We start from the raw sequence: 24,934 nt of genomic DNA, 5'->3' as shown, positions 1-24,934 counted from the left end.
GACTGTTTAATGGCTAAGCCTTTAACACAGCGTTTGTTAAACTACAGATTTAAATAGTAATGATTTTTTATGACCAAACCATTGAAGGAAATTGACATTCGTTTCCTTAAAAAAATGAAACCCCAAAACCAAATTTATCAAATGGACAGATACCTCCTGCACTGATTTCCAAAACCCCCACCCCTGTCAGTTTGAACCAAATTGGAAATTTAAACCAAATGATTATATATTTTTCATGTCCTAGCTGACTTCTATTCCTTAGTCTTCTAAACTCAAAGTAAATCACAGCAGTGCTGGTTCAGATAAGAGCACACATAAAAACGTCAGCCAACAGGCAGGAGACCTGGGCGGGGCTCTCTCATACCCGGAGGGTAGTTCGGGTAAGTCTGTATGCTCTTCAACTACGTTTAGTTCTTAATTCCGAGTGTTGAATGTTGGGGTGTGATGACCTCTATGAAAGATCAGCCGATTAGCAACGTTGCCCCCCCAACCCCAGCCTCACATATACACCTTTGTCATGACACTGAATGTACTACATCGTAATGATCGGTTTTCCTTTTGAGACTGTGATGCATGTTGCGCCTAATTCAACTTGGTGAACCAAGACCTGACACATACTTGGTATTTAAAAAAATTTCTGATGTGTCCGAAATTTTACAGAAAAAAAGAGAAGTACACCAGTGTTTTACTTTAAAGTCTTTTTTTTTTTAACTTTTCACAAAGGATTTGCTGTAAGTCTTCAAGTCATCTTGTCCAATCCAAAAGCCGTATTTAAGCGTCGTGGATCCCAGCCAGGGATGCAAGAATCTGATTTTCTAAAACAGATAACAACAGTTGAAGAACTGGAACCAAAAGCCAGTAACTGCACCAAGGTATTCGTTTCACTTGTGCTGCTTGACCTTGCTGAGTGTTAGCGTTAAGAAGCGTGGCTACCCAAAAGCTTTCCCTCCCCTCCAGGTTCTCGTGTGGCACACTCGGACAGAGAAGGTTAATCTAGCCAACGAGCCAAAGTACCGCCTGGACACCGTGAGAATTGAGGTATAAACGGCAGCAGCAGCTGGTGCGGTTCGCCTGTCTAGTGCACGCGGAAGAGGAGCTCGGAGGTCAGGCTGCAGAGGATTCAGGTATTGTTCGCTTTACTTCCGTACGACAGCCTGTGTTGTCATCGGACGGACATCTGTTTCCACAGAGCTTGTCAGTTCACACAGCTGATGGGATGGTATCAAATGTATGTTTCTGTCTTCCTTTGTTCTGCATGTCTTCCCTACAACTAAACTGGAGGCTCTTTGTACAGTACAGCTAGTGACACTGCAGGATACCATTGTGAGTATCTTACGTACTTTTTTTTTTTCCCATTTGGCCTTATAATTGGTAGAACTGAGCAGGTTTTAGAGACAAATGGCAGGCATTTTGTCAACTAAATGTTCCCAATTCCTCACTTTGCAATGTGAAGTTTTGTAAGGTTGGTGGCAGTATACATTGTAGGAAATAAAACCCACAAAAATGAAAAGGTCTATGGATTCATCTGTTTAATATAGGGATATAACATTTTGTCAATACTAGGCACCATAAAATGTAAACACAATTACTGTCATAAACCTGGATATACCTTCAAGGATTGAAAGTGGCTTTGTTTAGTTACCCTGTTTGCATATAGTGCAGAGAAAGGTCTTCAGGTTATCAGCACTATGTACATAAGAAGAGATCCAAATTACAAGAGAGGCAGATAAAATTTGAGTTCTTTAAACATTCGTTAAACTACGTTTTGTAGTAACATCCAGGTTTATCTTCCTTTCACTAGCCACGTTCCCTGTTAAGCACATCATAACAACAGCACAGTGAAGTGAATGATGAAATAAAAGAATTTTGATACACTAGAAAACAGTGCTCAGTGATACATTTACATTCTATTTATATGATTAAACGTTTGCTCATACAGTACCTTCCTACAGGATTACTGGCTAATTTGGGGGTGGGGTTTATACTGTTAGAGGTATTACTAACATGATAACTACTTCCCTTATATGCAGACATTAGAGCTATAATTTTATTGAGAGTAAAACTGATTATGCAAGTTGACTGAGCAGCTTCTCAAATAATGTGGTTTATGAAATCATGGGAAATGAGCGCAGCTGCCCTTGACATAAAATGGTTTCTCAACCTGCTTTTCACATCAAATTTAATCAGTACAGACCAACACGGTCAGTCAGATAATTCTTAATATGAACAAATGGGGAAAAAGAAAAAAATATATATGTACATGAATAAACAGGGGAACTAGATGCATTTTAGCAAGGAATGTCAGGTGGTAGTTCTGGATGAAACTTGCATTGCAGTTTTCATTTCCACAGCTGTGTGCTGAGAGTCTGACCCGATGAGCTTCCAGACCATCCTGCTGTTGTGCTGGGGGGCTGGCCAAAACCCACTGCTGGGTTCGTACTACTGATACTCATGCCAGCCATCTGCTGATTCATCTGTGAAACATAAAAAGCTTATTTTAAGAGGGTTACTTCACTTTTAATTCTTGTTTCTTTAGCCGTGGACATTTTTAAGTTACCCTGTTGTTCTTAGAAGTTGCCTTTATTTGGGGTGAATTTAGATAATGAAGTTTAATAGCAATTATAAGTACTTTTCATCAATGTGAAAATTAGTGAAAGCACAGGAGTCAAAGCAGACTACCAAACAACTATTTCCCTAGAGAAAGCAAACAGCTACTGTTTCCTCCTTATTTCTTTCCAATTTTTTTGAACTCTGTCCATAAAGTGATCTCAGTATATTCTGTTTATTCAAGACTCCACTTTTTGTCCCCCAGAGAAAGATTAACCACAACTGAAAAAAAAGTACCAAAGCAATCTCTGAATTTGTATCCATTTCAACTCTACCAGGATGTTGTGTTTTAACTGTAAGGACTGAGGAAATTTTAGAAAGTAAAATATTCCAAAATTATACATTGTGTACGACAGCTATTCTGTCTTTATTAAAATATTAAATGGTTCTATATACTTTCTAAATATTAAAAAAGGTCATAAAGCATACCTTTTGCTTAATTAACCACTAAACAGCTAAAATTAATTTTCATTGTATAAGATTACATGTATTTTTATTCCAGACTGGAATCATATACGTATAGAAGCATTCTAACCTTTTCCCTGTGGTACTCTCTTCTAAGATTGATAAGTAAAGGAAAGGCAAGATTTATCACAAACCACAGAGGAGATTCAAAATCTATGCTCGGGGTTGGAATGTATTCTTAATAAAGTTCATTTGTTATTTTGCAAAGACGCTAATGTTCACCCCACTGCTGATGAGGTGTAAGTGTCCAGTTCTTCATACCTACTAAAGGATGCTGTAACTACCTTGCTGGAAAACAGCACCCCTCCGCATGGCTGGAAGTAAGGGCCAAGGTTAACAACTCCCTACGGATTCATCTAGCACCTTAGCCTGAGCTGGGTTTGCTTCAGCATTCTGGCTGCACAAACACTGTTAGACATCTGATACTTGAGGTTCCCCGAGGACAGAGATCAGGAGTCGGATGCTTAACCAACTGAGCCACCTAGGCGCCCCCTGATAAGTCCTTTAAATAGTGACAATAGGGGCACCTGGCTGGCTCAGTCGGTAGAACATGTGACTCTTGATCTCAGGGTTTTGAGTTCGAACCCACACTGGGAGTGGAGATTACTTTAAAATAGTGACAGTAAAAGCATTCATGTGATATACAGTGTTTTGGTAATGTTAATTATCACTATAGACGATTCTGAGTGGTCTCAAGGTAAAACAAACAGCTGACCAGAACAGAAACCACGCTCCCCCAAATGCTAGAGGAACATCAAATAAGAACTGTAAAGGGAAGAGTTGCTGGAGCAAGAACTTAAATCTAAGGTCAGAATGGAGCACGTTTCAAAACAGAAATTGATTTGAAAGAAATTATCCTAAAATGTCAGCTCTTGGCTTTAAACTAACAAGTAGAAATGGGATTTTATAAGATGAGGGGATGTCTGAGACAAATATGGACTTGTCCCTAAGTAAGTAAAAAGGAAAGCCAACGTTACAAAGGTTTTTAAACAAACAAAAATATTTCTTATAAATCCAGGGGCAGTAGTCACATGACAATGAGAACAGCCTAAGTCCCTCACAAAACAGTGCTCTGAGAAGAGGAGGCTGGATATTTTTCTAATTTGTCAAAGTTACCACATAAATCCCAAAATTATTAGCGAAGGTAGGCTGGTCTAAGTGGACTATAAAAATACCCCACTAGGGAGCTGGGTTAAAAGCTTGGTGCTAATTTCATGGGGGGCAGACAGGAAGTCTCTCAAGATGCCTAAGATAATTTCTAGCTATTACACAATGTTCACCAGTGTTATAATCGGAAATGAAAAAATGCTTAACATTCCTTTACAGAATATTCTAAATATAGGGTCAGTGACAGCTCATTTGTCTATGTGATGTAACTTTGTAATACCTATGGACAGTTCTCACCTCATATACAACACTACCCCCACTCAAATCTTTCTGCCAGGTTGTTAGACTTAACACCATTTAGAAAACAAATCCAGTTTCTTTGATTTTGGAGAAGTTGGAGAGTAAATGACCCCTTACCTGTGAGAGGTTCCACTGGGGCTGTTGAGCTTGTGGCAGGCCAAACTTACTCTGGGGTGCACCCATCTGTCCTACCATTCCTCCTTGGGGGCCAACCACATTTGGAGGAAGTGGCATCACACTAGTTTGTGCGTTTCCCATAAACCCATTGGGCATGGGCATGCCCACCATCATGCTTGCACTCTGTCCCATCACATTTCCGAGAAGGCCAGGAGCGGCGGGTGCAGGCACAGGCACGCCCATTGATGGAAAACCTTGAAATGCCGTCGGTGCTTGTGAGGTAAATGGTATATTTGTGGGTCCCATAAACACACCTGCATTTTAAGAACCATGAAAAGAAAATGAGAAAACAGGGCTACTGTATACAGCTGCACTCACCTATATCACAGAAAAAGGATCACCATCTTTCTGAACTACCCACAGCAAACATTTTAATTCCAGTCTGCTCCTACTGCTCAGTTACTGAGTTGGTTACTTCCAAAATGCAGTTATAAACCTGAGCACATTTAATTAGGATAAATCAATCTTATGCAACAGCTATATAAAATATCCAAACTACATAGCATGAGATTATGTGCCGTTAGTGCTGGCGTGCACCACTGGGTTCCACTATCAAACACACAAGTAAGAGTTGATGGTGTCTGTCCCTCATAGAACGTGGGGTGTCCTATAACTTCAGCTCACTATTTGGAGGCAATGGGTCTAACAGATTATGTAAACAACAAATCTTACTGTGCAGTATTTCATTTTAATTATTTAAAAAAAACTTTTGGAATTCATGTGATAATTCAGACTTACTGTTTACTTACAGAAAATACCTTACTGTACACAAAGTTGTAAACTTCATGCAAATCAAAATAATTCTTTAAAAACAATCCATGTCTTGTAAGCTTGTGAAACAATATTAAGTGATATGTGAACGGCTTGTTAATTCTAAGTGAATAAAGTTTTGTGAATCCTGTATATGCTTTTTAAGTCTAACGCTTCATTTCAATTTTGTAGTTGCACAAATTGCAACAAAAGTACCCATTACATAGAAAAATAACACAAAGGGTATACTTCTAGTAGTGTCACTACAATTCGCTGACAGCAGATTTTAAAATGAATTACCAGGAGTACTCTGCTGCTGAATGGTTCCTGTTCCGTACAAAGATAAGATGGAGTCTTTGGAGAGTTGTTTCTTTGCCACCTCTTCTGACTTTGTAGCTTGCTCAGTGAACAGATCCAGATCCCCAGATATTCCTGTGGACAGAGTGGCAGCTGCAGGCATAGAGGGCGTCCCCTGAGACAAATACCAAAACAAGCTGTCAAATTCTGCAGACTAAAACATAGTTCATCTGTTACTTAAATCTAAATGAAATTAGAAATTAACTGTAGAAGGTAATATGGTGACATTACAAAGGATCGTTCATAAGCCCACACAAAAACAACATCCAGGAGGAAGGGACAATGTTTCCTATTTTGAATCTATAACTGTCAGAGAGGCAGATTTCATAATAAATTGCTTTTACTTGCTAAACTGAGTTTTTTCCATCACATCCTGACCACAGTGGCTTCAACAATAGGATGTGATGGCCGTGTGAGGACCAGCATTCCTGAGAGATGCTGGGGCATCCCCTCTGGCAACTACTACTACAAGCAACTGGTATCCCTTGGAATAAAGAACATTGCTACAATGACAGCAGGCTACAAGAGGGTCCTGCAAAGGCTGATTTTGTCTTCTTTGAAAAAAAGAAAAGGCTTTTTGAAAAGCTGCATCAAGATATTTTTATAAACCTAACCTCGATCAGTTGTAACCACAACATTAGAATGTTTCCAGTCTATCCAGAAATGAAGCACAGCAAAACTTCAAACACCTATACTCTCAACCACATCTTCAATCCCACTTTTGGGCAAGGGGCAAAGGAACACAAATACAAATTAACACGTAGATACTTAATACAAAAAAAAATTTCACTTAATCTATATCTGCACACAGATTAAAGTGAAGTTATAGCTGTGATTGTATAATCTCTAGTCATTAAATATTCAATCACATTTGTTTACATGAAATTGTTTTAGATAAGAAGAGTTTCAAAGAATTCTAAGAACAGTAAAAACTGGCCAAGAGTCTTCTCAAACTATACTATGAGGTGAGAGTAGTAGGTACAAGTTAAAGATCATGCATATTTTGCCTTATTTTTTAAAAAATTCAAACATTGAATAGCTTGGCTAAAAACCCTAGCACTAAATTACAATCCAAGCATTGTATTCACAAATTCAAGCAGATCAGTATGTTGAATCTATTATGACAAATTAAGAATTTTGAGCTAGAAAAGCCACTTAATTTTGCCAAAGATCTGAAATGTATAAAAAATCGGACATAATGGAATACCAACTATAATAATGTGCTTGAATAAAGTATTATCTGAACCGCCAGTGATGCAACAGAAGCTCACAGAGGCTCAGAGCAAGAGCTCTGGAGCCAGCTGCCAGGACTAGAACTCTGGTTCCACTGCTTACTAGAGAAAACAATGTACCCTTAGATTGGCACTTAATCGCCATTGTCTCTCTTCTCTAAACTTGGGGATAAGACTTCCTACCTTACAGAGTTGCTGGATGACCACAAGAAGTGCTCTGTGGCAGGGTTAAGCACACAGTGTTTACTGTTGTCAGGTAATGAAGCAACCATCTCGCTAATCTTTTCATCATGTTTAGTTTCTGTTCAATCTAAGAACCTGCTCAAAACCCTGAGCTCCATTCCCTGTGGAAGAGATGTAACTACAAGAAACTCCAAAATAGCTGGGAAACCTATTACAGCAGTTCCCCCCTTCCCACCCCTTCCAAGATACATTCCAAGTATCCCGTGGATGCCTGAAACCACAGAAAGTACCAAAACCTATATATACTATATATACACTATGTTTTTTCCCTATACATCCATACCTTTTATTTAATTTATAAGTTAGGCACAGTAAGAGATTAACAACTATAAAGTAGAACAGTAATAACAATATACTGTAATAAAAGTTATGTGAATGTGGTCTCTCTCAAAATAACACTGTACTCACCCTTCTTGTGATGATGTGAGATGATAAAATGCCTATGTGATAAGATGAAGTGAGCTGAATGACAAGTGAGGCACTGTGCCGAGTGTTAAGCTACTACTGATCACCTGGCGATACATCAGAAGGAAGATCATCTGCTTCCGAACTGTGGGCAAGTGAAACTGCGGAAAACGAAACCACAGCCTCATCCTAGAGCAGTATAATATGCACATGCTCTAAACACGTGTAGTTCTTCTGATGAGGGTACAATGGAACATCTACCTCAACACCGTCACAGTCTACAAAGAGCCAAACCAAATAGCATGATGAGTAAGCACTCACATGTCTATTTATTATTATTTTTTCGTGCTCCATTTGATAGCCATACAACTCCAGGATCAAAGAGGAACATTTGCCTGTCAATTTATACTTCAGGACGCTGCAGGATCCCTAACCAAAGATTCTCTGGCTGTCGGGATCCTAGGGCTGATCCAAGGAGAAGGCACAGCACTCGTGCAGGTCTAGATACTGTTGGTATATGCATATTATAGATAGAAGGAAAGGGATGGCTGCTGCAAGTCACCTTTGGGGACTCTGGAATGATTCCCTCTGAACCCCCAATAGACATGTGCATGCTGGTTAGCTGACTATATCTAACCTTCTTCAGAAGACTACAAAGCCAAGTGATCCCAGGACCCTGAGATCATGACCTGAACCCAGGTCAGACACTTAACCGGCTGAGCCACCCAGGCGCCCGAGTAGGAAATCTTTTTTAAAAACTTTATTCATAAAGTCAGCACTGAAAGAATGATAGGGGTTCAGAGTACTTCCTATTTCTGTCCAGTTTTACATAATAGAAACCCACCAAAATTAGTAAGTTACATAGCTGGAGTGTATGTATAAAATGTGTACTGTAACCTGCCTTTCCCCCTCCCCATTTTGAAAGACGTTATTTTGAAAACATGTCTGGGTTTTAACCTTTACATGTAGTTCAAATGAAAGATAATTTTGTTCCCCAAATATTTTATAGGGCTCAATACAATTGGCACAATTTTGGTCCAAAAACAATGCTCCAAAAAAAGAATTAGATGTGATTTAAAAACTCAGTCCTGTTACTCTTAGTTATTGATGCAGAAAGCACAAAGCACGAAGGTCAGACCAGCCCCTCATAAAGGCAGGAGCTACACCCCACATTGCTGGTCATGGTGCTACTTAAGAGTTAAACGAAGTCTGCGTTGTCCTACTTGCTTTGATACTGAACAGCACACATGAAGTGGTACACGGAAGCCTCACATGTGGGTCTAACTCTCCAAGCCGCTGCAAAGCAAGTCTCACAGTCCAGTGGAATCGAAAGAAGTCTAGCAGATAAAACAGCCTCACTAGAATGCTAGACCAAAAGAAACTGCTTTTCATGCTCAGATTGTCAAATATTCTAAATGCTTCTTTTTGAAGCCACATTAGCATTAGACAATTTTTATTACCACATGAATACCCCTGCCTGCACAAATTCACAAGGTGCTTAATGAAACAACAGTAGTAACAAACACTTCCTCTTTTTAAAAGGGGAGAAGTAGCAAAGTCATAAAATAAAGCAATCGTTTCTGAAAATAAACATTAGTGCTGCAGACAATTTTGATAAAACTAATTCCTCAGAAATTTATTTGCTCAATTCTATTGGTAATTGTACAATGACTATCATAATAACAAAATATATGTGTAATAAAAATATAAGCAATTAATCTTTTTAGTAAGACATAGATGCTTATTAAAACTTTGCACCCAAACAACATACATTTGGCTCCATTTTTCTAGAGGAAAGGGAAATATTTTACCTCAAAAATTATGCTGTACTGAAACTGTTCATTTATAAAGTATAAATTTAAAATAGAATCTTAAAGCTGTATGCTTAAGAGTAAGCTATATCCCTAAAAAGTTCATGTATTCACCTTAAAGAAAGCTAAATACTTCATGGGATCACTTGTATGTGGAATCAAAATTTAAAAAAAAAAAAAAAGTTGAATTCATAGAAAACAAAATGGTGGTTACCAGGGCTCAGGAGTGGAGGAAATACACGGAGGTTGGTACAAACTCAGTTATAAAATGAATAAGGTCTGAGGACCTACAAATGTGAGAGTTGACTGTACTGTATTGCGCTAACTGAAATTTGTGAAGAGAGAGCTAAAGTGTTCTCACATACAAAAGTAAATACGTGAGGTGATGGAAGTGTTAATTAATTTGATGGTGGGCATCGAATATACACTAAGTATTTACCATTTTATTTGTCAGTTATACCTCAAGAAAGCAGAAAAAATACTTAAAGTATTAAACAATTTACAATTTTAAAAAATGAAGGCCAAAAAAAATTCCATGTAAAGAACACAATTCAAAATTTCTTTACCATCAGTATGTAAAAAAATATCCTGATCATTAATACTGTTCTAAATAATTTTTTAAAAATCATTTTAAAAAGTAAAAACATCGTGTGTCCATTATACTTCAATTTTAAAAAAAAGGTTTTAAGACTAACTTAAAACAACTACTCTTCATAAAAAATAATGTGAGTACTGAATTTGCTAGAATTTCTTATTCTTGGTGTTCCTGCAGCCAGAACTAAACACTATCTTGGGAATGGCTCAATAGAGCATAAAAAAAGAACTACTGGCTTGTAATCAATATTTAAATACCCATGGCTGTAAAACCTCTGAAGTGACCTTGTTAATCTCAGGCAAGGTTGAAATAGTCTGAGTTTTCCCACTGGTTCACTCTAAACACCACTGTTTGCCTAAAGCAAGAGTCAGCAAACTTTAAACAGTGAATATTTAGGCCTTGTGGGTCTAACAGTGTCTGTTGCAACTGTTCAACTTGCTTTTGCAGTGTGAAAGCAGCCACAGACAATATATAAACAAATGGAATGGCTGTTTCAATAAAGCTTTATTTGCAAAAATGAGCCGCAGGCTTAATTCACCAACCCCTGGCCTCAAGAACAAAGCTTTCAAATCAGAGACTGCTCAGAGATAATTCTTTCAAAATTGAAATTTCAAGACTTTTCAAAAAGGAAGTAAGCAGTGATCATTTAAAACCATATTCTTACTACATACCTGAGCTGGGGGTATGACAGTTGCAGGTAAAGGATTAGAAATCATTGGTCCAAAGATGTCTAGATCATCATTCAGGGATGGCACCGTGGCTGCGTTCCCATTGGTCACTGGTGCCTCAGCAGGGCCATCTGCAAAGAATACAGATTCTCATCCTAAAGTAGATTCTCTTAAATTACTTGCAACATGGCACTATTTAAAAAATTAATATATGGTTTAAAAAAACAGTTCCAAAGTTGACAACAAAATATATGTCCCCCTTGTACCCCAGGCTCTCTCCTCTTTCCCAAAGAAACTAATTCCAGTTTTGTTTATTCTCCCAAAAAGATTCTTTACTTACCGGTTTCTAGGTATAATATATCCAAACCCCGTTTTAACAACTGGTATTACATTATTCATGTTATTCTGCATCCTGAGGCTTCCTTATGTGCCAGGTACTGTTCTGAGTACATACATTAACTCACTTAACCCCCATAACGTTATGAGACAGACACTCTTGAGATAACTGGCTAAATGGCATTTGGTACCATGTTCTTACAAATATGTCTCCCCATAAATGTGTACATGCTGCACGTGTGTAGCACGCACATCACTTCACATCGTGTTCACCTGCGCTGGAAATAAATTTTGAGGATTTAAAATGTCTGAAATGTTGAATTTTCAAAGTTACAAGGGAAAAAACTGAATAGAAAGAAAGAATAAACATATACTATGTAAACTGATTCTATAGGAAATATCCATAAAACTCTGAAATAAACCCTTTTTTATTTGAGCATGGCCACCTTCAGTGACAGCAGTACCAAGCCACTGAACTGTACCGGGGAAGGAACTCTGATAGAGTGACGACACCCTGTATCAGCTTCCTACTTATTCTCCCATTCAAAAAATTTTATATCTCCTTTTTACATTAGTGCAGATTATAAAATGTAAGGGGTGGGACTTGGAGTGGGCTGGAGTGGAGGGTTTGCAAGCACAGTCCAGGGAACGGGACACCTCACATGGGTTACTGTGGCCACAACCAAGTAACAGTTCAGAGTACCCCAACTCCAATCTCTTGGGACTTACATCCTAACTGACCTTCTAATTTAACAATTTACAATTTCATTTGATTTCTTTGATATACTACACACTCCTCAAAGGTTAATCAGCCATCTTTCAAAATTTCTTCAACATTCAGTGGGATGTCTTGCACAGAGCAGGCCTCAAATATTTGGCAAATTTAGTGGAAGGTCTACCACATACTGGGTATTTCTGCCATAACCCACAGAAACTCACAGGTTTCTTCTCTTTTTTGAAATATAACTATAAAAACTGGTATATTTTATTTCCTTGTTTAAGCTTCAGTGAATCACAGATTATCATTAATTTCAATGAATAAATGGGTCACAATCAAGTATTTTTTACTACTTAATTTAGAAAAGACTGTAAAACTCACAAAAGATTAATTTGAAAGAGATCAACTGCAAATATTTTTAGTCATTTTCAGTGATATCACATTATCAGAACCACAAAAATGTGTGTTTCCTATATATGTGTATGTATGTTCTATCTCTATTAAGCACTATAGATAATTTAAAGGTGAGCAGTAAAACAATGCCCAGACTATTACTAAATTATATAGGATTTTAAGCTAAGACACAACTAGGACATAAAAGAATTAAATATGACTCATGAAAGCATTTTTTTCCCACTTCCAACCACAAATGGCAACATTAGTTTTTTTAAAGTGAGACCTTCTGAAAGAGCTAGTTCATGTTTCCCAGTCCACTCCGCATTCCATTTACATCATGTGAATACGAACCAGAAATAAAATATTTAAAAGGACAAGATATTTTAGATTAAAAACATAATTAAAGGAACATCTTCTATATGCTATCTACAACAGCTCAGTAAAGAAACTCAAATGACAAGGACATGTGAGCCAGTGGTGCCCATAAGCTGCAGAGTTGGGGACAGGGAAACAACCTTGCCAAACAGACATGTTTAATTCTATAACATGAATAAGGAAGCATTTTATTAGCAGAAAATATAACTATGTTTTACATATGCAATTTAAATTTACAAAAACAAGCACATGTCCTGTAAAACAAACTATGACCAAGAGGAACAAAGGTTTAAAAAAGCAAAAACCTGACAAGTTGGGTATAAACTATGTATTTCCAGTTTTTCAGTTAAAATTTTTTGCTTCTTCAAGTAATAGCAAACACAATTAGGACAAATTTACAAAAAAAAAATACCTTACACATGAGAAAATATTATCTTTTATTTTTTGGTGGATAGAGAAAATGTTATTTTTATCACAGATCACGTCAATCTAGTTTAGAGGACACCAGTGGGCCCAGGGTACACTGTGTGAGAACCAAGAGGTTCACCTACTCCAGGCAAATGATCTATGTCCATATTTTTATAAACTGTACATCTTTCAGAAATTTATGTCTATTCTAAGTAGTACACTGTGCTTCATTAAGAATATTTATACTTTCAAATCCAAATTCTACTCAGTATCTAGTAGTACATTATCTAAACTATAAAACAAGATGCAGTACTTTTTTTGGTTTCTGAAGTCTTATTTTACCCTTCACACCCTAAGGATCACATATGTGACTAATAAAAATAACAGCCAACACTCAATATAGTGCTTGTTTTGTGCCAGTCTAAAAAAATACAAATACATAGACACATATATGCACTTCTTTAGTCTTTACAATGATGCTAGAAGAGAGGTACAATTAATTATCCTCATTTGCAGATGACAAAAACATTAAACTTGTCCACGGTCACAGAGCTAGAGCAAATCCTTGGATTATAATCTAAATCAATTTTTACTATAGAATCAACACATTCTTGTAAAAGATACAAACCATGCAAAAGTCAATAAACTAAAAGTTCCTTACCATGGATGATGGTAATGGTTGCACAATAATGTGAATGAATGTACTTAATGCCACTAAACTGTACACTTAAGAATGGCTAAAATGGTAAGTTGTACATTGTGTATTTTACCACAATACAAAAAGTCCCTACATTTTCTATGCTTATAAACAAATGCTTTAAAATATGCTTAAGACAATGTATATAGAAAAGTCCATTTCTTTAGCTAAAACTGTGTCTGTGTGGTGAGGCTGGACTGCATTCTATATGCATGGGCTTCAGAGAACTTATTCAGTCCTTTACTACTGGACATGTAGGTAGTTTTCAGACTTTCACCATCACAGAAACAGTAAATATCCAGAGTCCTTAATGAAAGCCTACACAGCTCACTTCCTTCACATGATTTCATGTTCTACCAGTGTAAACAGCTTCATTTTCTCATTCCATTAAAAATACATTTGCATTTAAAATCTGACCTTTTGAAATCTCAGAAAGGCAATCCACACAAACTCCACCCACCATAGTGGAGTTGCCTTGAAAGTCAACTCCTAATAATAAGTCCAAGGAACTCTGAAATCCTTTAGGGCGAGACAGATGAAGCATCTCCTTAGGAACAGTGATCTTTATGGCAAGGTTGCCAGTGTTCCCAAGTGATTCAGGAAGATACTGTTTTAACTCTAAAAACCTAAGATGAGGAACTTTCTCTCAGGTCTGAACAAGGTTTCCAATCCAGCTTCATGACAGACATGGTGACTCTTCTCTGCTTTCACATCTATCTATAATGCACCTGTCTTTTCTCTCTACCCCAGTTTTCTCCCCATGTAATCCCCTAAATATGATGGATTTTTTTAAAATGTTTTCTTATTATGTTAGTCACCATACAGTACATCCCTGGTTTCTGATGTAAAGTTCAATGATTCATTAGTTGCATACAACACCCAGTGCACCATGCAATACGTGCCCTCCTTACTACCCATCACCAGCTTAACCCGTTTCCCCACCCCTCTCCCCTCTGAAGCCCTCAGTTTGTTTCTCATAGTCTATAGTCTCTCATGCTTCATTCCCCCTTCTGATTACCCGCCCTTCTTTATCCCTTTCTTCCCCTACTGATCTTCCTAGTTCTTATGTTCCATAGATGAGAGAAATCATATGATAGTTGTCTTTCTCTGCTTGACTTATTTCACTTAGCATTATCTCCTCCAGTGCCGTCCATGTTGCAGCAAATGTTGAGAAATCATTTTTTCTGATAGCTGAGTAATATTCCATTGTATATATGGACCACAACTTCTTAATCCAGTCATCTGTTGAAGGGCATCTCGGTTCCTTCCACGATTTGGCTATTGTGGACAATGCTGCTATGAACATTGGGGTGCATATGGCCCTTCTCTTCATACGTCTGTATCTTTGGGGTAAATACCCAGGAGTGCAATGGCTGGGTCAAAGGGTAGCCCAATTTTTAACTTTTTAAGGGACCTCCACACTGCTTTCCAGAGTGGCTGTACCAACAGCCATTGTACCAACACAATGGTGTACATTCCCACCAACAATGTAGAAGGGATCCCCTTTCTCCACATCCTCTCTAGCAATTGTTGTTTCTTGCCTTGTCAATTTTTGCCATTCTAATTAGCATAAGGTGGTATCTTAGTGTGGTTTTGATGGATTTTACCCCATCAATTTTTCTTGTTACTACAAACCTAAGCATTCACAGAATTGTTGAAAAATAAACCCTTAACCTAAGCAAACTTCTCAGCCTTGCATAATCAGTAAATACAAGTTCCCAATGTGTTTTCTCAATGGGTTTTAATGTTTGTGAATTTGACTTACTACCTTGGCCTGCTGTTTAGCCTTCTTTAAAAAGGATTGTTTCAATTTCTTTTGAAGGTTGTGTTTTTTTTTTCAGTATTTAAAAAGGACAGTAGACTGTCATTATCATCATTATAAACGTCATATTCCTGGACATTTTTAAAGAATATTTACATGTTATCATTTTTGTCTCTACGAAAGACGGGAAAGGAATCTCTTTCCATTATCTCCAGTTACAGAAACCAGGGCACCAATAGATTAAAAGACTTGTTCAATGTCACTTCCCTAGTTAAGCAGCAAAATCTGCACTAGAACGGAGTCTTCCGACCCCTAGGCTAGTGAGTGCTCTTTACTTTAAACCACATTTCATCAGAAGGCATGTAATTAAAACTGTACCTAATTACAAAGACGTCACTTCAAATTCTGAAATTTAAAAATCAACTTTTAAATAGTTTATAATTATTTTCACTAAGAGCAGCAGTGACACATAAAATCCATTCAGCACCACATGCGCAGTTCCTCTTCATCTCTGCACTCCACTGTCCTACCAAGCCTAGTAGCTTCTCAATTTATAGGGAAGGACACAGGTGGATGTGGTCATCAATGAGCAAACTGGGCTGAGGGAAGCAAGTGTGGGGTACAGTCAGTCCTGGGTCAAGAGAGTATTTACATATCACAGTGAGTTCAATGAATCCTTTTGATCAAGGGTCCACTAATAGCAGTCTTTGCTGACTGAATAAAAGCTCAGAGGCCACAAAAGCAACAGAGAAGTGGATGTCTGTGCAAACTAATCAGAATTCACCACAGACATGCATCTCGGAGTGAGTGTTGTGTTCCTTCCTCAGCTACAGAATGGTGGTGGGAGCAGCCAGCAGCAGGAGGAGGGAGCAGCCCCCTTTAATCAGTATGCAGAAACAGTAGTTGGTGGACAATAAAAATAATGGGAGATCCAGAGTACAAGAAAAGCCTAAGGCAAATGGAAGAAATTTAGCTGGGGACAACATCATAAAGAACGATAATGAAGCACAAAGGACCCCTTGAAAAGGCAATGAGCAAACTGAAGAAATTAGGACAATGCAGCAAAATGAAGAAGGAATTTCAATCTTAAAGGCAAGGGATCAAGCCTACAGTTAGCTGCTTGTGGGTAACTATTTTCTTTCAACGTTACCTTAAGGTTTCAAACCAGTGTATTATCTGAAAACTGAGTTTGTAGACGACTGTTTTAAATTACACAAATACCATAAATTTACTAGGAAATGTTAAAATGTTTTGAGCTAAAGAAAAAAAAGTTGCTAAAATCAGTGCTACATCTCACATGAACATAAGGCATGCCCAGCATGCATTTACTAGCCTACTTTGCATCATGACACTGATAGATGCCTAGAAAGAAGGTAACATTTCAAATATGACAAAGTCATGAAGGCCAGTCTCTGTCATCTAGAAATCCTCAATATGGTGAATAAGACTGCTGATTCTGTTAACTGTGGCTATACCAGAAATCATCTAACACAATAATCCAAAAGAGTAAAGGTAAAAAAACAAAACAAAACAAAATAGTAAGACAGTATTTAGTGTCTTCTTTTTGGTTCATTCCAAGTGCCTCTGAATGATGATTTGTAAATCAAAGGAAATAAAAATACAATACTTTGCATTTTAATAACAAATTTTTAACACTAATATTTTTTTAAAATTCTATTGCCAGGTACTTTCATCAATGCCTTATATAAAGTATCTGAGTTTAATCACATCACCTCAAGAGAATTTTATACATTAAGTCTAGGATTTCAACAGAAGTCTGGTGGTGCACCTAGAAAACTCAACTGCCATAACCAGTTTGAGAAGTTTTTTCTTGGAGCACCGAAGTAGAAACAGGTGTCCCTTCCCCATCTAGGGTTAAAACAGTTAAGTGGCAGTTGCCCTATGTGCCTAATAAAACCGTGTGGAGGGTGCGGCTGGCTCTACTACCACCCCACCCAGGCACAGTACCTGGCCTGAGCTCCCGTCTAAGGGAATTAATGACCCAAATCCAGAAGACTCAACACCACTTTATAGACCCATCACCCACATCTGGTCAGCCAGGCCTATTGACGTTTCCACCCCAAATCCAGGGGCTGCAAACAGCAGCCTTCCCAAGTACCTCAATATTTTCATTTTTAGGGTTTTTGAAAAAGATTTTATTTATTTATTTATATATTTGAGAGAGAGAGAGAGAGAGAGAGAGAGGCAGAGTGGGGGAAGGAGCAGAAGGAGAGGGACAAGCAGACTCTGCACTGAGCACGGAGCCAGATTGGGGCTCCATCTCATGACCCCAAGATCCCAACCTGAGCCAAAATCAAGAGTTGGGCACTTAACTGACTAAGCCACCCAGGTGCCCATCATTTTTAGTTTTTAATGGCATCTGAACATACTTAGATTGACAGGCAGCCCCAATACGCCACAGGCCTCATTACTGTACCCTGGCACTGTGTTTATAGCCCAGAGCCCTTGTTCATGCCCTCCTGTCCTCTTACCAGAAAGAGAGTAAGCCACCTCCTTAATTTGATGCTTGACACAAAGCCCTATCCCGGGGCTTCCTCTCTCCAGTTCACCAATGACAATGAAGTTAGAATTAGCTCTCCAAACCAGAAATACGTCCTCCAGAGTCACTCTGTCCATGGGCCAGTGTATCCCTGCTGCCATAGCACCACACACGACTAGTCACACATAGGCCAGTCTCCTCCACCAACCGCCTTGTGAGCCAGAAGTACCTCTTACTCTCCTCACCTACAGATCTGTTCCAACTGTGCCGTCACAACACCTGACAGGCAGTACTCCAAAGCTGTTTGCTCAATAAGATGCAGGCGGGTTTTAAGTCATAAGATGCCTTAGAAGGGTAAGGCACTAGGAGCTATGTTCACCCGAATAGTTGGCTATCTGAAGATGACTTCCATAAACACATTAGGTCTTACTTGAAATAAATTTCCATAGGAAAAACAAACAAAAAACTTATTTGTTCCTCCTCTGACCAGCAGCAGCAAGAAAATTAACCTTTGAATTGCGGAAAATAAAATTTAAGTTGGGGATTTTAGCATTATTCCATATTTCAAACTGATTTCTCTCAACAAATTCTCTTATATAATCCCACTCTTCCCTCAGCAATAATTCTCTATCTTCCAGTTTCCAGACGGCAACCTCATCCCCAACTTGTATTACTATACACACACAAAACCTGCATTTTCTGGTATTTACTAGAGTTCCATGAACTCTGCTGGCGCTCAATAAATATTAATTGAATTCATCCTTTACTTGAATGTCAGATGCATTAGAGCTGGTCATAATCTATTTGCACAAATAACAAAAAATGTCAAAGAGCAACATGAGATTTTATGTATTACTAATCTAGTTTAAGGCAGATAAGAATAGGATAAGTAAATGGATGCTATGTTTTTCATTACCGTTTTTGACTGAGCATGAACATCCAGCTTTGAGTACACCCTTGCTACAGTGAAAACTGCCAAGTCTAATTCTTCATCAGTAACTACTGAGGCATCATCCTACGAAGGAATGAGTTTAAGTGCAAACAGTACTGCTGAAAAAAGGCTGCTTCCATGAGCTGCAGTAACATTTTCCTTCATGGCAAAACTCCTTCTTAAAGCTTTATAAATTTTCATGTTACTCAAAGAACCCTTTTTATTTTCTACATAAGAAACCATCTGTATGGTGACTTAACATAATATAATTAAAAAATTATTATAAAAAAAAGAAAAAGAAACCATCTAAAACACTTTCCTTAATAAAAGTGTTATTTGGAATTCCTTTGTATTAAAACACATGAATTGCTTTATGGAATGAAATAAACTCCCATGTGTGTTACTTTGTAAATTCAAGTCACGAATGTCCATTTGAAGCGTATTAAAATTTTCAAGCTTCAAATTGTTTTCAAATGCTTTTTTTAAAAAAAAACAGGTGCCTGAGAGTTAAATGAAGCTATTTATTTTTATTTTTTAGTTAATTTTCTTATTGCTAAAAGAGTAGTATTTAGGCTACTTTACTAAAATGACTGAAGTAGCCTTAAAAGATGACCTTAATCCTCTTGCTCTATTTGCTTTCCCTTTTGAGCCCCTCCATGCTGCCCATCCCCGCACTCTGGCCAGCTCTGGAGGAAGGGACCCCTTTATGAAGGGGTATGACAGTGCCGTGCAGCAAGCCCTGTGGCGCTGTCCACCTTTCAGGAGGCACACACACATCGACTTAGAGCTGCTGTCTGAGACTGCTGAGAAGTGCTTTAAGGAGTAAATGTCGTAGAACTGACTGTTTAAATATATATTTCTGTACCATTTTATAGCCTCAGGAGACAAGAAATATATAAATATAAAACCAAATTGTATAAAATAAATTTCTTTCTAAATGTTTAAAACATGGTGACAGACTAGATTTCTCTGAGGCCACCTGATTTCTTCAGCGCTTTTAAGGGAGCTACAAATCCTCCATCAGCCAAAGACCATGCTGTGTGACAACAGTCTAGAGGAGTCTTAGTTATACAGCATAATTTGATTCCCTCTTCTGCACCTCACTTCGGAGGCCTGAGCTATCATCTCCTACTCATCTCCTCTGACCTGATACCCAGCCCTGTGTGCAAGTTCCTGTGCTGTATGCCTCACATTTATTTATTCATTTAGATTCGGATATCAACCACAGAGGGGTTCTTATTTCCATTTCCCAGATGAAAACAGTAGAGCCCACACAAACTATGGGTTACTGCCTCTAAATCCAGTGCTGTTCTTATGACACAATGCCACCAGCTATCAATTTGAGAAATGAAGCCATTGTCTGTTTTGTGTGGCACAAGGTCACCCGCAGTCTTAGAGTTTTATTTTGTGTCACAGCTTTCAACACAGTGTAATAGTTAAGAACATGGGCTTGGCTTTGTAATCTACTAGGTAGGTGACTTTGGGCAACTTAACCTCTCTGTGCCTCAGTTTCTTCATCTGTAAAATGGAAATAATGATAGTTCAACCAGCTTCAGGTGATTTACCCTTCACTTCTCCCCAGCATGGACTCAGGACCACTTGCAAAGATCTGCTTATTGCCAGTTCTCTCACATCAGTATGTTCATCTACCTCCATTTGCTTTCCTCCTTTTTGATAGGGTAATATAATATTCTACAATAATTCATTGAACATACTCTTCTGAGCAGAAACAATGCAAGCTTTCATTAGGTTTCAAACTGTATCGGAAAAACAAAACAGACTACAAAATTACTTAGGGCACTTATGCTAGAGTATTCCTTCTCTTTGCCCCTCTCCTTGGAAAAACGGGGTGTGTAGCTAATGACACAATCATCCTCCTGATCTGGTCAGTGCCCAGCTCACAGCACACCGATGGTTTTCCAGGGCCACTGCTGCTGTGTCTGGCATTTAGTCCGCTCATTCCCGAACTTGTTTCCGTCTACAGCATATCCACTTTGAAAAACAGAAGTTTCTCTGTAGGAATGTTCTGCTTTAAAAGTAAGTAGAGTGCTTTCTGTGGGGGTTTTATCCTTTAGTTTGTTTCTGTCCAAAAAACCTTTTAAAAACAAAAAACTTAGAGAAAAAAAGAGTAATGTATTCATCTCTCTCAGTAGGTTATATTACTGGTAACTGCATTTAACTAGCATTGTCAATGCATTTGAACTCGGCCATCGTGGTAAGTTAAAGCTTTTATTTCTTGAAATACAAACATGAATGAGAAAACTTGAAAACTTGCCCAAAGGTGTATGTGCCTTTGAGCTTTTGAATTAAGAAAAAACTGCAGGAACCTCTACCTACACCTCTATAGAGTTCAGTATTTAAAATTTAAAATAGAGCTTAAGAAATGTTTAGGCAGAAATTTCCCTAGATTAAAGTGAGTAAGCATAAGAACGACTTTATTTAAGCAGTTGAATACACCCTGGGCTAGATTTTCATTACCAAGATCATATCAATTTTTTGCACGATGCCTTTTAGAGGACTGAGGATCTGATCAGCTCAGACACCTTCGCAGCCACACACACCTTCTGTGCCCTACAGGACTGCTGGTCAAAGCCTCTTGGCAAGGGGCCAGGTTACTCTGCAGTGTGCGTGCAGTGAATGGACGACCACAAGACAGAAATCCTGCAGGAGGGCTTTCTAGCTTTGGTGGCATATTGAACTGAAACCTGTAAGGTCACGTTTAACACCAGCAATTTATGATTCTTCTCAAGCCTTATGCTTAGAGCATTTGCTCAGCCCTGAAGCAATTCTAGATGGGGTTTTCTACAAAAAAAAAAAAAAAAAAAAAGGAAAGAAAGAAAAAAAAAGAAAGAAAGGAAGGAAGGAAGGAAGGAAGGAAGGAAGGAAGGAAGGAAGAAAAAGAAAAGAGAAAAAGCAAAAAGCACTACTGGATCAAAGTATTAGTCTGGGAGGATTATCCTAACCAACTGCTAAGCTGTCAGTTTTTATCATGCAAAAACTAAGCAGCAATCAAGAAAAAATGGAGACTACCATAACAGCATAAGAGCCCAGTGCTAGAATAACTACACAGGTAGGGACCATGAAGAACACCAGCCCCACATGCCCTAGAAACTGATTTCATTTCTCTTCTAACATAGGAGGTATACATTCAAGTCAAGATGTGTCTGAATCTGGAGTCTGATTCAGGGGTTTTCAGTCTGGCCCTTAGTGAAGAGGAACCCTAAGACATTAGGTTATTTCCAAGATTAGAGGGCAAGTAATGATCAAGTATCTGCCCCCATTTCTGGTATTAGAGAGCAAAGCACTGAATAAATCATATTTGTACAGGCTTCAAACTCTAATTAAGACCTAAATATGAAGCAGTTCTTACAGGTACAATCAGGAGCATAAGGCAGAGGTCAGCAAACTATAGTGTACTGCCTATTTTTAAATATTTCTGGAACACAGCCATGCTCAATTGCTTATGTATGTGCTTATAGCTCCTTGCATATTATAACGGGAGAGTTAAGTAGTTGCAGACACCATGTACCTTGCAAAACCAAAGTATTTGGCCCTTTTCATAAAAATCTTGCTGGCCCTTGCTAAAAAGTATATCGAAAGCATTTTATGTTTGATTTTGGGATGGGGGGTAGATCAGGAAAAGTGAGCTGAAGAACACAGGTTTACCCTGAGTTAGTAGGTTGAAAAGAAGACCATAGGCTCACCAAAGTGCCATTTAAAGGGAAGATCAAATTATTAAAAAATTATCTTAATGATTACCCTATTATGAGATTAAAAGTGATCCCAAATACAAACAGTAAACTTTAGGATTCATGGCCCCTCTGTGGTCATATAACTAAACTAATGGTGAGGGTTTTCTCTGTATTTTCTGCAAATGCTTTAAGGTAATGCCTATTCCAGTCTCATTCACATGGGGATATACTGTCACCTTTGCATGACCATAAATCATACTTCAGGGCACCTGCTCCCTACCCCATACCATGTTTCAATTTACAGGGGAAAAGCAGAGTCCTCTTAGGGGAGAGTGGTATGCTTGCTTACCCTGGGCAACAGAAAAACAGTCTGCTGCCCAAAGTAGATACCAATAATCAATTCTGATTTAGGATCACTGTTTCTTTTGAACTGGAAGGGACCTCTGATTCTCTGTGGTCTCCTAGACCTTCACAAACTCAATAAATGTCATGCTTCATTCAGAGAGCTTTCAAAAAAAAGTCTGAAAATATTTTTTAAAAGAATTTAAGATGTTGACAAACCAGCAAGAGTGCAGAGTTGTACAACTCTGGGTAAGATACTCCCATAACCTGCTACTAAAACTTCATCAGTAAGATATCCCTCTTTCTGACCTTAGCTCCTATCCCTGCCACCTTTGGAACTCTTCCAGTATGTGATCTAAAACTGACAGTCACCAGCCAAGTCCCCTACATAGCCTTACCTTCTCAAATATTTTCTTCACCTTCCTGTCCTGAAGGAGCCTTCAGTCTCCCCTAAAGACACTGTTCCCTGAAGCTCTCCCACTGTCAAAATGAGAGCTGTGTCAGAAAACCCACAGACCATGAGTGAGAGAAAGAAACATTAGCTGACAGAAGCCAAGGAGATTTTGGAGTTGTTTGCTATGTAGCATGGGCAGCTGTCACAGAAAGTGATACCAGAAGAGGGGTGGTGCCATCACCAAATCCTAAAATCTGTGGTACTGGCTTTGACAGTGGGGGGGGGGGGGCGGGCAAAGGACAGGGAAACACTTATAGGATCTTGAAAAATGGAGACAAGGTATGTGACAGCACAAGAGTCGGTAAGCAGTCCCCAGCAAGCATCTGGAAGGTAGGAAACACATCAAATGAAGTTCTAGCAGAGATGCCCTAGGTGACCCACAAACTTGAGAGTAAGAGAAAGAAATGTGTACTGATGTCAGCTGCTGAGCTCTGGTGGTTATTACGACACAACATTACTGTAGCAATAGCTGAGTATTTAAGGCCACTCACCCATTTGTCTACTACATCCCACTGGCTAGTCAAGACATTGCTATAGCAATTCTTCTTGTCCTGAATCAGCAGATTTGCCTGTTCTACAGGTTCATTCCCGAAGGTAAACATCCTATAATTTCAGCTGGTTAGCAAATCCTATTGGCTCCATCTTCAAAATACATCCAGATCCTGATGACTTCTTTTAACCTCCAATGCCACCACAGCCTCTAAGCCACTGTCATCTCTCACCTGTATTATTCTAACAGTTTCCTTATTGGTCTCCCTGCTTCCAGCCTTGCCTTGCTACAATTTATTCTTAACATAGTAGCTACGATAATTCTTTAAAAATGAAAGTCAGTTCATGTACATTTTTGCTCAGATCTCTCCAACGTATTTCTAGGACACTCAGAGTAAAATCCACAGTCCTGTTACAATCTACCCGCCTCTCTCCTCACCTGGCACACTCCCTTCCTCTGTCACGACTCTCCCTAGAGATCACTCCACTCTGGCTACACAGTCATCCCTGTTGGTTCTTGCACACATCAAATAAGCAGCTCGTACAGAGGAGCCTTTGAGCTTGCTATTCTCTCTGGTTAGAATGTTCTTGCCCCACATGTCCAGATATCCACAACTGCTTCAGGTCTTTGCTCCAGCAATACTCAGTGAGCACCGTCCATGCCCTGGCCACCCTATTTAAAATTACAACTACTCATTTTTACATTATCTATTGTACTTACCGTATATGACCCATAATATACCTTACTTAAGTGTTATTTACTATTTCCCCAGATAGAATGAAAACTCCAAAAGGTCAGGTACTTCTGTTTCCTTTCATAGCTATCTCCCTAGTGCCCACAATGGTGCCTGGAAACATGGTAGACACTTAATCAGTATTTGTTAAATCAATGAATCTGCAGGATTAAGAGTCTGGTCTAGTTTATATTTTACATTTCTAAGTTATAAAGTAATAAACCAGACACACAGACTGGAAAGGAAATGCTAGGGTGAAGACAAACATTCATATAGCTTGAGTAAGATATTTTCTTACTTGGCAGTATGTCTTCTTTTTCTTTTCTCTCATTTACAGAAAAGAAAATACAGGAATTATACAGACTAGAATTCAACATAATTAT

General features: G+C 38.5%; 2 protein-coding genes across 4 annotated transcripts in view; one reads left to right on the top strand and one right to left on the bottom strand.

Annotated features, from left to right (window-relative positions):
- The window catches only part of B3GAT2 (beta-1,3-glucuronyltransferase 2), a 75,633-nt gene extending 74,260 nt beyond the window's left edge, over positions 1-1,373 (top strand). The window contains exons 3-4 of the mRNA XM_040643611.1: positions 724-872; positions 958-1,373. Of these exons, the coding sequence (XP_040499545.1) occupies positions 724-872; positions 958-1,044 (236 nt within the window). The 3' untranslated portion in view covers positions 1,045-1,373. The remainder of the gene's footprint in view (positions 1-723; positions 873-957) is intronic.
- Positions 1,374-1,514: 141 nt separating this feature from the next.
- Positions 1,515-24,934, bottom strand: part of SMAP1 (small ArfGAP 1) — a 158,577-nt gene continuing 135,157 nt past the window's right edge. For all 3 annotated transcript variants that reach the window (XM_040643609.1, XM_040643610.1, XM_008684824.2), the window contains 4 exons: positions 10,721-10,848; positions 5,707-5,878; positions 4,597-4,910; positions 1,515-2,474 (listed from right to left, as the gene is read on the bottom strand). In XM_040643609.1, coding sequence (XP_040499543.1) covers positions 2,340-2,474; positions 4,597-4,910; positions 5,707-5,878; positions 10,721-10,848 — 749 coding nt within the window. In that variant the 3' untranslated portion in view covers positions 1,515-2,339. The remainder of the gene's footprint in view (positions 2,475-4,596; positions 4,911-5,706; positions 5,879-10,720; positions 10,849-24,934) is intronic.

Source organism: Ursus maritimus, unplaced genomic scaffold, assembly GCF_017311325.1.
Source record: "Ursus maritimus isolate PB19 unplaced genomic scaffold, ASM1731132v1 scaffold_29, whole genome shotgun sequence".
Lineage (NCBI taxonomy): Eukaryota > Metazoa > Chordata > Mammalia > Carnivora > Ursidae > Ursus > Ursus maritimus.
Note: the sequence above shows the minus strand (reverse complement) of the source record. Positions and strands in the feature narration are given on the sequence as shown.